Consider the following 15,421-nt stretch of genomic DNA (forward strand, 5'->3'; position numbering starts at 1 on the left):
GTTGTTTGGAGAAAAACATGTTTTAAATGTCACGTCACCAAACACAGCAGCTATATCTCCGAAAATAATTTAAATGTTGAAAAATCCTCTATAGAGCTTATTCTTAAAGCATTAAATTTTGAAAACATGATATTTTTTTTTAATTTCTAGACTAGAAGATCCTCTTAAAGCTACGCTCGTAATTATTTGAAAATGATTCTTACCTTTTTAATTTAATTATTAATTTAAAATATATTAGACACAATTCTAATTGATGTCTATACTCATTGATATATATCAAATAATGTATTGCAATACCATATTACAAAATATTTAATGCTGATATACCCACGAATAAACATAAGTACTATATATTAAAATAAACTTACTTAATGAAACTGTGTAGTCCCAGCTCTCCGAGTCATTTTTGTGAACATTCAATTTTTCCGGCTGCAAGAAAAAGAAAAATCTATTAAATCATGACATTTTATCTATATAAACATATATATACACCAACAAAAATAATTAGAAACAGTTGGTATTAAGCATCCAGATAAAATTTGATGGCCAAACATAATAAAGGCGGTCCGGCAGAACAGAAAAGAGGATAATACGTTTAATATATCAAGAATTTATGAAATCTAATCTCAGGGCGTTTCGTTCTATATTGATCCATAATATTGCTATTAAATTTCATCCAGTAGAGGACATTTATTATGTATAAGGACTTAGGTTAACTTGACGGATTTTTGGGTATATTCAAAGTGTTATTATAAAAAATTGATAAATTATTAATTATTGTCAATAATTATATCTTTTATCTCGCTACCGCTGTCACTTAACATCCAATAAACAGCACGGAGTAGAGGTGGTCTCCTATTTCGCTCAAACAATAAGCCTTCTCTCACTCCCTCTGCAGTTTTCGGCTATTATTAGTGTTTATGCGTCAAGCGTAGTAGTTAAACATTTATGCTATCAACAACATGCTATATCATATGAAGAACAAGTTCAGAAAGAAAATACTGGAGCACGTGTGAGAATGGCGCAATTGCGTCAAGAACAAAACAAAGACGGGCTAACAAAAAATATTGTTCGCGCTGTAGCATTAAGAGATTAATATTATGTAATGAATTATGATATAAATAATTATTACTTAAAATAACTTATAATAAATTTAAAAAATTAATGTTTGGTGTTTTGTTACTTTTATATTCCATAATCGTTCACAACGTGCCATGCCATTTTCACAACATATACCACATCCTTACACACTTCCAATAAGTTAGTTGACATTATTTTTGTAGATCTAAAAATTAACATGTATAAATATGCCTGTTTAATATATTATTACCATAAATTTCAGTTGGAAAAATACGTCTTTCATAAGAAACTGTATACAATATTATACAAAGTTTAAAAGAAAGCGACTAAAAATAAACCCCGAGATATACAAATTCAAGTTTTTCTTCTAACATATAAACTTAATGTTTTAACTACAGCGTAAGCTAATACCCTTTACACCTTTTATATTATTAGCGTCAGTTAAAAAAAAGCAATAACTGCTAGTGGAGACAGTTTTGATACATAGCTTTTCATCACGTACCATGTTGGCTCAACAATTTTTTTATCACTAGCCTTCCATAACACGCAAATTAAATTACTATGTATTAATTAAATAGACTATTAATGACTTATTAAAAGTTTAATATCATATGTATCACTAGACTTAACAAATACAAATGAATAAATAAACTTGAGGCAAAAAACATATGAGCTATGTATTTATAAATAATGGTTATTAAAAAAAATTTATACTATGAGAGATGTCGACATATTATAAGATATTGTTACATAAATACTCAATAATCAAAAAATTACTTTAAAAATAATAAAAATCTGGATACCAAATTAATATCGATATATCGATTTTTTTGTCCAATATATCGATATTTTTTGTATCGATATTTATTTTCAAAATAACATCGATAGTTGTAAATAAGAGTATCGAATTTTTAGTTGCAAAGTAAAATAGCAATGTGAAAAACCTAAGGTTTTCGAAAGAGAGTATCGAACTTTTGTTAAGGAATTTCTGTACCCCTGTTATCAAGTGAATTTTGCGCGGTTTGATATTGACATTTGGCGGTCGACATTTCTGCTCGGAAAATCATGCTTGCAATCCAACCCCAAAAGAAAGTCTAAAAGAATCCAATCTAAAAAAAAACGAAGAAAATTTAGAGTTGGTGAATTAGTTTTAGAGGATTCATAATATTGCTATTAAATTTCACAGACATCAGACATGGTGGGTCAATATAATGCTATAAACTCTTTATCCGATTGAAAAATTGAAAATTGTAAAAAATCGTTAATTTTCACGACTAAATGTATCGAAAAAGTGTTAAAAATGTTTACCTCACGGATAAAGTTAAAACGGTCAAAACATATGTATTTTGGGATGAAAGAAACGAAAATCCAGGTTAAATTGCTCTAGAACTTACAGTTTTTAAGATATGCGACATTAAGTGAAAACTACTCATTTTTTCAAAATACACTTTTCATTGAATAACGGAGAAACTAAAGGTCATACGAAAATCGCTATACACCAGTTCGATTCAGCGTAAAATTCTCTACAATAACTGTAATTTTCATTAAACTGCGATAATTTCAACGAAAGTGACAACAGAAAAATTGAAAATGGCAAAAAATCGCTAATTTTCACGACTATATGTATGGAAAAAGTGTTAAAAATGTTTACCTCTCGGATAAAGTTAAAACGGTCAAAACATATGTATTTTGGGATGAAAGAAACGAAAATCCAGGTAAAATTGCTCTAGAACTTACAGTTTTTAAGATATGCGACATTAAGTGAAAACTACTCATTTTTTCAAAATACACTTTTCATTGAATAACAGAGAAACTAAAGGTCATACGAAAATCGCTATACTACAGTTCGATTCAGCGTAAAATTCTCTACAATACCTGTAATTTTCATTAAACTGCGATAATTTCAACGAAAGTGACAACAGAAAAATTGAAAATGGCAAAAAATCGCTAATTTTCACGACTATATGTATGGAAAAAGTGTTAAAAATGTTTACCTCACGGATAAAGTTAAAACGGTCAAAACATATGTATTTTGGGATGAAAGAAACGAAAATCCAGGTAAAATTGCTCTAGAACTTACAGTTTTTAAGATATGCGACATTAAGTGAAAACTACTCATTTTTTCAAAATACACTTTTCATTGAATAACAGAGAAACTAAAGGTCATACGAAAATCGCTATACTACAGTTCGATTCAGCGTAAAATTCTCTACAATACCTGTAATTTTCATTAAACTGCGCTAATTTCAACGAAAGTGGCAACAGAAAAATTGAAAATGGCAAAAAATCGTGAATTTTCACGACTAAATGTATGGAAAAAGTGTTAAAAATGTTTACCTCACGGATAAAGTTAAAACGGTCAAAACATATGTATTTTGGAATGAAAGAAACGAAAATCCAGGTTAAATTGCTCTAGAACTTACAGTTTTTAAGATATGCGACATTAAGTGAAAACTACTCATTTTTTCAAAATACACTTTTCATTGAATAACAGAGAAACTAAAGGTCATACGAAAATCGCTATACTACAGTTCGATTCAGCGTAAAATTCTCTACAATAACTGTAATTTTCATTAAACTGCGATAATTTCAACGAAAGTGGTAACAGAAAAATTGAAAATGGCAAAAAATCGTGAATTTTCACGACTAAATGTATGGAAAAAGTGTTAAAAATGTTTACCTCTCGGATAAAGTTAAAACGGTCAAAACATACGTATTTTGGGATGAAAGAAACGAAAATCCAGGTAAAATTGCTCTAGAACTTACAGTTTTTAAGATATGCGACATTAAGTGAAAACTACTCATTTTTTCAAAATACACTTTTCATTGAATAACAGAGAAACTAAAGGTCATACGAAAATCGCTATACTACAGTTCGATTCAGCATAAAATTCTCTACAATATCTGTAATTTTCATTAAACTGCGATAATTTCAACGAAAGTGACAACAGAAAAATTGAAAATGGCAAAAAATCGCTAATTTTCACGACTATATGTATGGAAAAAGTGTTAAAAATGTTTACCTCACGGATAAAGTTAAAACGGTCAAAACATACGTATTTTGGGATGAAAGAAGCGAAAATCCAGTTCAAATTGCTCTAGAACTTATTGTTTTTAAGATATGCGACATTAAGTGAAATCCACTCATTTTTTCAAAATACACTTTTCATTGTTTAACATAGAAACTAAAGGTCATACGAAAATCGCTATACTACCGTTCGATTCAGAGTAAAATTCTCTACAATACCTGTAATTTTCATTAAACTGCGCTAATTTCAACGAAAGTGGCAACAGAAAAATTGAAAATGGCAAAAAATCGTGAATTTTCACGACTAAATGTATGGAAAAAGTGTTAAAAATGTTTACCTCACGGATAAAGTTAAAACGGTCAAAACATATGTATTTTGGAATGAAAGAAACGAAAATCCAGGTTAAATTGCTCTAGAACTTACAGTTTTTAAGATATGCGACATTAAGTGAAATCCACTCATTTTTTCAAAATACAGTTTTCATTGAATAACATAGAAAGTAAAGGTCATACGAAAATCGCTATACTACAGTTCGATTCAGCGTAAAATTCTCTACAATACCTGTAATTTTCATTAAACTGCGATAATTTCAACGAAAGTGGCAACAGAAAAATTGAAAATGGCAAAAAATCGTTAATTTTCACGACTAAATGTATGGAAAAAGTGTTAAAAATGTTTACCTCACGGATAAAGTTAAAACGGTCAAAACATATGTATTTTGGGATGAAAGAAACGAAAATCCAGGTAAAATTGCTCTAGAACTTACAGTTTTTAAGATATGCGACATTAAGTGAAAACCACTCATTTTTTCAAAATACATTTTTTATTGAATAACATAGAAACTAAAGGTCATACGAAAATCGCTATACTACAGTTCGATTCAGCGTAAAATTCTCTACAATACCTGTAATTTTCATTAAACTGCGATAATTTCAACGAAAGTGGCAACAGAAAAATTGAAAATGGCAAAAAATCGTGAATTTTCACGACTAAATGTATGGAAAAAGTGTTAAAAATGTTTACCTCACGGATAAAGTTAAAACAGTCAAAACATATGTATTTTGGGATGAAAGAAACGAAAATCCAGGTAAAATTGCTCTAGAGCTTACAGTTTTAGGGACTACCTGAACTACCTGAACTTACAGGAGTGCAGTTGTTTGGATTAATAATATAGAAGAATATAGTGACATCTACTGCTGAAGTAATAAGACGAATCGGCAAAAGTACAGAAGCTGTTGCATCTTTAATAACTAAGACCATCTTTCTGTATGGCCTCGAGACTTGGATACTATATGGTCTGGTATCTCTCTGAAATAGCATTAGAAATGAAGTTTAAAGATTTCATTAGTTTAAAACACGACTATCAATGCAGAGTTGAGAACAGAGTGAGGGACGAAGCGATCTCTATAGATGATGAAAAAACAAAATATATACCCTCAATAGTATACAACAGTGTATTAAAACTAGCGTAAATAAGAATTTAAAAATAATTTCAGAATGTGCGCTGATGTTTTATGCCCCAATTGCTATCATACACACAATAAAGACCTAATGGGCAATATAGTAGACTAAACTACAAACAAACACAATAAAATCAATGTATAAATCACTCCTGTTGCTCGTAACACGTGTCTTCACTTATATTTGCCTTTGATAATGTAAATAACCTATTCGGGCTGCGACCAATACACGTATAAAAATAAATACTAAACCACTCATAAAACAGTACAATAAATATTTAAATTTGACGGTCCAAAAATATATCCATGTTAATGCCGCTAAAAATACAAAAGAGCCTGATGACGGCGCCCGGCATTTTATTCAAATTTGTCGGCTACCGGGCTTCAGTCTTGATTCACAGCCAAACCAACCGTATAATAAAAAAGCTATTAACTCGACGTGAAAGAAGAATTTGATAATCATCAATGTTGCTTTTCTATATCAAGTATCAGTGATTAAAAGTTTCATACAGCAAGGCATAAATTAGTTTTAATTGAATTGATTTTAAACCTTACACATTCAGTGTTAATATAACACTCACATTCAAAATAATGCTATTACTTTTTTTCTTGTCTTTTTTATTCTTCAAAAATATCACTTTTTGACTCTAAGATCCCAATACTACAAGAAAACTAACTGAATTGATTCAATACCTTCGTGATAGTGAAGTCATAGATGTGTTTCAAAGGAAAGAAGAATATGAATCGGAATTGTTGGCAGTAATACAAGTTACCCACCAAACTTAGTGATTAGATTGTGATTAGAAACCAAGAGATTTTTTGAAAAATACTTTAGAGTCATCTTTTTACTAACGAGGGTTTATCTGGACTGGACCTACAATTTAACGTGGCCTCCGAACGACGGTCCTCAACATTAAGCCTACCGACCGGCCAGTAATCAACTTAGAGACCATTTCAGAAAATATCCAGTCTTACACAGCCTGATTACTGGCGTGAGTGGGATGGCTATTCCTTGGCAGATTTTCTATTGTTACTTATAAATACCTTTTACAATTACAATCACAAACATGAAGTACATCCATGCCCCAGCAGGATTAGAATACGCGACTATCGCAACAGTAGAAGAGGACCGTCCTGTCGCCTTGACCACTGCGTCATCGAAACCGACAAGCCAAGAAACTGAAAGGGGTTTAGTCGTGTGTGATATGCTGCTTCTCATCATATCTGAATGTATGACAATACATCCAAACTGAAAACAAATCATAACGACCACCTGGTTACGCATTCAATCAATCGGCTTCAAGCTAATATTCTACATTTCAGTCGGATCAACTTGAACATGAGCTGCTAAAACCAAATGAAACCATCAATGGAGAGAACTGCGCGATAAACGGTCGGTATACGATCAAAAATACAAAAATGTTAGTCTCCAGCATTACAACGCTCGACCACATGCTGCAAAATCTGTGAAAATATGCTTCAAAACGTTAAAATAGGAAGAATTACCCCACCAGCCATACCCTCCAAACCTTGTTACTTCTAATTATTACGCATTTCAACATATGTGGTGGTGACCTGTCTGGACAGCGTTTCGCCTCTTATGAAGATACCAAAAAATTTGTGGACTAGTCGATCACCTTAAAATATACATCGTTATTTCGAGATGAAATCGGCTATCGTTGGACAATAATTTGAATGAATTACACTGTACCGATTTTTCACAATAAAACTTCAAATTTAAAAAATCCTTTAAAACTAATTTATAGGCCCATACAAATATTGAAAAAATTAATATTCTTAGTACATTATCGTGAGATCATTATATATCAAGTATCGAGCAAATAATCATCATTATATATTATATCTATTATCATAGCTTTATTTTTAACATGCATATTCAGGAAAATGTTTACCCATTTGTCATCAAAATGCTCTAATTATATTAAAGGCAAGTCGCGTTACGCGCACTTAAATAATGGAAGCAAAAAAACAAATACATTAATGAAATGGTTTCCAAACATTCCAAACAATACTTGAAGCTTTTACCCAACATTAACATCACGAAACTTTCATAGAAGCAATTTTGAAACTTCCAACAACTTATCGGATCTAAATATCCTTTTTAGTCAGTCAATAAAATACAACCAACATAAGTCTTAAAACGTTATTGAGTTAAACTATTAAATATTTTAGTAAATATACGCTTAGTTAATTACAATGTTTATTATAAATTAATTTAGTACTACTTATTATTACTTTATTTGGATCAATACACAAGAAAGATCAGTGCGGAATAAATTCCTCAGTACGTATTTCCCAATTTAATATTCATAATTGAAGCTACAACCAATAGAATGGTAAAATTCGCTTCAATATTGTGGTTTCGTGTGCACTCCAATAATCCAAATAGTCTCTGTTAGAAATTTTACTTCAAACGATATCATGCTTATACCCTAACAAAATAACACAAAACTAGTATATGTCATTTCATTACAATAATCTGATAACCATTCTGATACTATTTTCTTACAAAAGAACCAGATATATTCATATGTTAATCTATTAAATAAAGTTTAAATATTTAAACACCATAACCTCGTTTTCTAATAATAACAGTTGTTGAATTTGGCAAAGAGTAACAAAACATTTATAATAAGTTTAAAATTAAATTTTAAATTAATTTAATTCATGTTGAACATAGACAGTCCTGTTCATATTTTGAATAATAAAAGCACATAATTAATTTTAAAGGACATACAATACATGGCCTAACTTATTCTCATATCATATTTAGCACTTCTAAAACAGTATCTATGTCAGAACTCCTTGACTTCACGTTTTCAAGAGGTGATTATTCTGATAATAGCTGGCGAAGAACGTTCTTGTCAATACATATAATTAAAATATCGACAGAAACATGAAAAAAGTAATGACTCGAGATGTTTAATGCTTTAAAAAATCTATGCACACTATTTTGAACATATTTATTTAATTAAAAATTGCATTGTAACATGTCCTTTTGAAAGATGCATCGAGTTGGTCTTAATTAATTCGTGTTTTACACATTACCGGTGTGGATTCTGCATCCTCCTAACATACTCGTAAGTAATTCACGAAATAATTAACAGCTTATGATAATCCGGTAAGTTTAAAGTTGCAAAGTCTTAAAACTGAGCTCGTAAATTCCGAATAAGGATGAGCTAAGCGCCATTCAAAATATTCATGGGATCCCGGAGCATATATATGACATGGAAATTGAGAGATTTAGGAAGCGAGATGATCAACTATCTGAAATTAAACTGCTTAGAATTCACGCAGTAAAAGTAGTTATTGGATATTTAATTAGGTTTCGTGACACGCCGAGAATAATTGGCTGCTTCTCACACACAAAAACTTACATTATTTGTTGTAGTTTAAATTAACTACCATATTTAGTAAATATTTTAGTTTAAACAAATATTATTTGTTCTGTACTAATTTTTTTAACCAATATCTTACATTTGATGTATTTAGAATATGTTTCAATTTTTCAGTTGTATTTCTTCCTTGATTTTAACCATACATCAGTATATTACAGTGGTTAAACTTAAGATTAAACACGTACACGCTGTATAAGATCATATGATCACTTCAAGATTCTGATTTTCAATCAATCAATCAATTTGATTTCAAGGTCATCCTGTACATTTTCGTTGGTTGCGCAGCGATAAGCATTTGTAATTAATCAAAGAACTTTGTTTTTTCAACATTTAGCTACTAGTTGGTTTGACATGTCAGTGCTAATTGACTGGTAAACCAATGTCTTTGATTTTATATCAAATTTTTATTATTTCGACACAATGCTAAATTGACATGAACAGATTTGAAGCTAATAAACTGTATTTTCCAGTCTCAAGTTATTTTGTGAAACTTGTTGACTACCACTTGTATTTTTTCTACGGCCCTTGGCAGAAATATCAGTCTTCTGCCATAATGACTGTGTCGTCGACAAATATTCGAATGAGTCTTTTGTTATTGGGATACCAGCAATGTAGAGCAGATACAGAAATGGTTAGAATGGTCGAAAACACCTAAATTTAATTGATCCAAACGTCATTTGTGAGAAATTTCAACATTTTACTAGGAATGAAGTCAAAAAACTCAGGACATGAAGTAAATTTGTATTAGTACATCCTAGTTTAGTAAATACAACATACGGAGGACAATTTCCATCAATAGCACAATTAAGACACAGAAGAAAAAAAAACGGAACACATGATGATATTGATCAGTGATGTTCAGTATCTTCCAGACCTTGTCCCATCCGACTACCATCTGTTTCGGTCTCTGCAAAACTCTCTTAACGGCGTAAAGCCGTCAAAAACCAAAGACCTGTTTTATTTTAAATAAATATGGAAAATTATATATATGAAACAAAAAAATCCCTACCTACAGACCACACGTTAATTTTGTAAAGAAATAATGTGTCACTTATTCGCGTCAGTAAAATTGAAATTTCAATCCAGCTCTGAAATTACAAGGAAGCATGAGCGAACGAAATGAACCAGTTTTCGCCACCACTTGGGAACGAAAGTTATGTACTGGTGTACAGTTAGCATTTCCTTTCATGTTTTTACGCGAGAAAAGAGAAATTAAATTCAGCCTGCTAATTAATTTGTTCTGTCAGCGTGAATGCCGGTCTTGATATAATATTATATATCATCATAAATTAAATGTGTATCTCTATTACGACATTTGACAGAAATACAGCGCAAAAGCTCGATTAGGTCTATATTAGTTTTAGTTTTATTTGAAGTGACCGACTAATATATCTCAATATAAAGATTACTGGGCAAATAATTATTCGTAGTGTTGCCAAACTTCTTCAAAAATCAGCAAAACTAATATTCCTTAAATGGCAACAATGTATTGTATCATGTCATGATCACTAGCGATTTTAAAATATGTTAACTTAAATAAGGTGTTTTTAGAACGGTTTAAATAAAATGAGTAATAATAGATAATGTTCCTTTAGAATAAATTTAACGAACACAAAAAATATAAACACTGGCAACACTGTAACAAATTATTTATACATTTTCCTTGGTCAAACTTGTAAATAAAATACTGGACATTCAAATAATAATTCTGTATGATCGAAAATATTCAACAAACAAGAACTAACAAAAATATGAAATAAATAATTTAAAAATAAACGAAAATAATTAAAGATTACGATGATTTATTCGAAAATATGTACCTCAAATATTAAAATCGACAACGTCTTAATTTCACACCATTATATATAGTTAAATAAAGCCATTCATAACGTTCAATGTTCGCTTTTTTGCTATACAAGCCTTATAAAGCAATAAAACCGATATAAACACGAGTCTTTTGTACGGGATCACCTTTAACCAAATCAATAGTACCCCTTACAGGTATTCGATTCACATTTCAGCATTATTATCCTCCACCCTAGAATGGTTGGTTATCATGGCTTTGTTACCCCATTCTTTCCAAGCCAAGGGCATGTTATTTAACGAAAATTGATGATTAGACATCTTTGAGATTTGACATTGAACTATTTATAACACGAAATCTAATCAAATACTTATCCACGATCTAACAGGCTAGATGACCAAGTTTAAAAACTACTTTATGATACTTCTACGTGTTTACTTTACCTAGAATAAAAATTGTTTCTGCAAAAAAAATGGATTTGAGCACAGGTATAGGTCTTATTAATACATTTTAATAACTTTGTGTCATAATTAGACATCATAATGTGTATCGATTGTGTGAATTTCTTAATGTAATTATATTTCGGCACAAGTTGTGTATTTTCATTTGAAGACAGAAAAAAGTTGGAGAAATGTGGTTAAATCAAGGAATAATTTGAACATCAGTAAATTATTCACAGCAATAAGACAATTCTAATGTAAGTATTGATTATTTTAAGTGTCTTTAATTATCTCTACATGATAATTAACATAATATCGAGGTAGATAACACTGTTGATAAAATTTTAGGTTAGACCTCATTTGATTTGTTTAATAACATGGAAAAATATATTCAACATAATGCGATGGATTTAGTTCTACAAGTTGACATGACATCAGCATATACTCCAACAAGAATCGACTGCCTACCAGAGGAAAGAAAATGGGTTTCTATCACTATTGAATATATGCTCAAACACACAAAGAAAAATATTAGATACAAGCCCTCAATAAGTATCAATCAAATCCCATCATGGTTAAATTACAAAAAGTTAATATCAAATATCTCGTTTCTTGCACATGAAGTAATTCGATGGTTTATACTACGCCAAGCTAAGATTAAATGTTTTATATATGATTAAATCATTATCAGTTATGGTAGACAGAGACTTCAAACATTTTAAAAAATGCGTATAGGAAATGTACGAAGTAAATGAAACTGAGCACAGATTGACTTTAAGAATTCAGAGAGTTTAATATATGCAAGTAAAGTAAAGTAAAGTACTGATAACTTTTTTTAATCTACACAAGAAGCGTGGAGAACTATCGACTGTTTCAGTCGTGTACGTTCAGTTCGACTAATCTTTTTACGTTCTGGCTTTGCAGTCCTAACCACGCCCTCGAATGGTCTTGTTTGTATTATGATTGTAAATAACAATATATTGTACATTAATACATCAGCATTTTAGAACTCCATTTTTAAGATTATTTATTAATCCAAGAAGGTAAAAAGAACAATATTTTGATCAATAAATAGAAAAAATAATTTTGACAGCATTTACGTTATCTTGGCAACTATTGGGTCCATTTTTTATTGACTTTTTCGATTTTCTGGTTTTTCAAATGTTACAAGTTCTTTCACTTAAGTTTGAAGAAAATAGAGTGCAATGGTTAAATAATTGATAAAGATTGAATGAGAAAATACGATATAAATATTTAGTGGTCATTACTCCATTCCTCTTTACAATCAAGTGAAACAAATTTTACATCATTCAAAATGAAATACTTCATTCAATACGAAAAATGAAAAGGACATATATATATGTTCGAATGAAATAGAAATAAACCAATTACATTTACTATATTTATATTTGAGATCACTATTCCGTCCCTTTTGTCACATTACCACTTACCAATTGAATTCTGGTCTGTGCAGTACCGAGAATCAAACAATTATCTCCATCCATTCGTCTCTCAAAATTAGTACGGGAAGGAATTCGTAAATCTCCGTATTTTATCACGATCGGAGCCTGCACTCGACTGAAATTGTAATTATTATTTTCTGTCGCTATTTTTTTACTACCGATTAATTCGAGTGTTTCGGCTAGTCGCTTCTAACTTCAGTCAATAGTCCCCAATGCTAATAAGAAGTGGAACACTGCCCAGACATGCTATAGGATATATCAAGTGTCAATCAGAAGAAGCAAGGTCTGGAGAATACGGCGGGTATTCAAATTCAAAGTTAGTCTTTCTTTGACTATCCAGAACGCCCCGGTGTCAAAATTAGCACGTTTAGAACGTTGAAACTATGTTATTGTTCTCTTGTGTCTAGTGAAGTGATGCGATTTAAGTCCACAGTGACACCATCTGTTGTAAATACTCTGAAATAAATGTATAGGGCGATATGTTTACACGGAACAAATAACTTTCTTAAAATTTCCAATCCTTATCTTGAATTTCGGTATTTTTTATGAGCAGAAATCATTGAACTTTCTCTTGCATAACCGGCGGCGCGTTTCGATCTTACCCTTTCGCCATACTGCCACAAAGGCGGCCAATTTAACATGACCCAGACCGAAATGAGAAGAGAATGAAAGCCGGTGCCACGTGACCCAATACGGGACAGGTTGTTTATTTTTACTCTCGTCTCACTCAACGTTATGTAATCCCGTTGAGTAGTGGCGTAATTGGGCTATTTTTATCCGGATTTCGAACGGGATCGCGGAGGAGAGATACCCAATTTATCCTTCCCCCGTCGTACCGGCGTTCCGACCCGAAGCCAAATCTCTTTATCTCGTTCCTTGCGATTTACATTATTAGTTTGTTCGCTTCTAAATGGAATGACTTTCCTGTTTATTTAAATGTAATTCATTTTTAGTTCCACGTTTATTTTCGTAAAAGATTTGTTTATATACATCGAAGCATATTACTACATATTGGGCGGCACCGAATTTTCGGTTTATACACACGGATGTCCATCATGTCTTTAGACGCTTACTTAACGACTGATATTTCGATTATAACTCGGTAAACATTGGTTAAACGTCACTAAGAATATAAACAGATATTTCAGTAACATTCCTGAAACATTGCTGAAAGGATATAAAAAAAGTTATGTAGTAGGTCCGAAATAATTCTTATAATCTTTATATCTTCTTAATATCCCTATGGCTTTTTTTGACTAAGTCTAAATTAGCGTTGGTAACTATCGACTGAAAACAGTTGAAACAGTCGATAGTCAAAAAACTAGCGACTAAAAATAGTAATTATTATTTTTACAATAACCATAAATACTAAATAAAAATTAAACATATACCTAATTCATACTACAATTCATACAAAAAAAACTAATTCATGACATAATTAAAAATGATCCCACAATAACAACTAAAGCTTCACTACATAGTATAAAACAAAGTCGCCTTTTCTGTCCCTATATCCCTATGTGCGCTTAAATCTTTAAAACTACGCAACGGATTTTGATGCGGTTTTTTTCAATAGATAGAGTGATTCAAGAGGAAGGTTTATATGTATAATACATGCATAATATACCAAGGCAACATTGCTAATTTTAGAGGTTTCTAACGTGATGTCGTAAATTAACCTATTTTTTTAGGCTTATTTAGCAATTAGCAAAAACGCTGTCTAACCCTACGAGTTAGATCAAATTAATGTTCTACACTATTGTACACCATAAAAAGGTCTACAAAAAAGTCCGCGATGGTATATGTTTATCTTATCTATATAATATGGGATAACCCACATTAACCATTTTTATTGTTTACTTTTTACGTGAGAAAATGGCTTATTTACGAAGCTATTTTAAGCAATACGGTATTAATCCTTATCGAATTAAGTACCTTAAATACAGTGTGCAATTAATATAGATCAATATGGTTCCTTACAGCATGTAAATTAAACAAATATTTTCGGAGATATTACAAATTTAAAATTTGCGTTTAAAAATGTGTAATGTAATAAAAATTGTATGATTTTAGATATTCCAAAGATAGCAGGAAATCTTCATAGTAAGTATAGGGGAAGAGGAATTGTTTTACTCCAAATTTAATGCGTGCAGGCCAAGGGCAGTAATGAATGAACCAAAAATACTGGATCAATTTTAATCATGTTTTCATTGAGTGACATAGGCATATATATTTTATGCCCGTGCAAAGTCGGAGCGGGCCGCTATGTTTTTATATACAACGTTCATATTTTTTCTGTAGTGTATTTAATTTAGTATCAGCATTGCACCCGTGCGAAGCCGGGGCGGGCCGCTAGTTTTAGATAAAGTAAATGCTTTATTTATTATTGTATGGAAATATTTTTTAACAAAAGTCGAGAGAGTAATCGAAATATTGACTATTATTGACCTAAAAACAGTCAAAAGTATTTTACTATTTATCATTTACAATGCTAATCTTTTTACACTATTACATTAACAATCTTGAAAAATATCTTTCCAAAATGCTGCGATACTAATATACAATATATTGTTATTTACAAGCAGACTATCAAAAAAAAACTATAAAGAGCCAGGAGCTAAGTCAAGAGCCAGAACGTAAAAAATTAAATCGTCGATTGAAACTAGTAGAACCAAACCTAGTAACTAAAAATACACGACTAAAACAGTATATAGTAAATAGTAACA

The 15,421-nt window shown here is 30.9% G+C and overlaps 1 protein-coding gene across 2 annotated transcripts in view; it reads right to left on the reverse strand.

Annotated features, from left to right (window-relative positions):
* sm (heterogeneous nuclear ribonucleoprotein L) overlaps positions 1-15,421 on the reverse strand; it is a 500,688-nt gene that overhangs the window by 281,527 nt on the left and 203,740 nt on the right. For both annotated transcript variants that reach the window (XM_076406872.1, XM_076406873.1), the window contains one exon: positions 369-429. In XM_076406872.1, coding sequence (XP_076262987.1) covers positions 369-429 — 61 coding nt within the window. The remainder of the gene's footprint in view (positions 1-368; positions 430-15,421) is intronic.

Source organism: Rhynchophorus ferrugineus, unplaced genomic scaffold, assembly GCF_030347505.1.
Source record: "Rhynchophorus ferrugineus isolate W39M unplaced genomic scaffold, kcgeb_rfMv2 rfM6, whole genome shotgun sequence".
Taxonomy (NCBI): Eukaryota; Metazoa; Arthropoda; class Insecta; order Coleoptera; family Curculionidae; genus Rhynchophorus; species Rhynchophorus ferrugineus.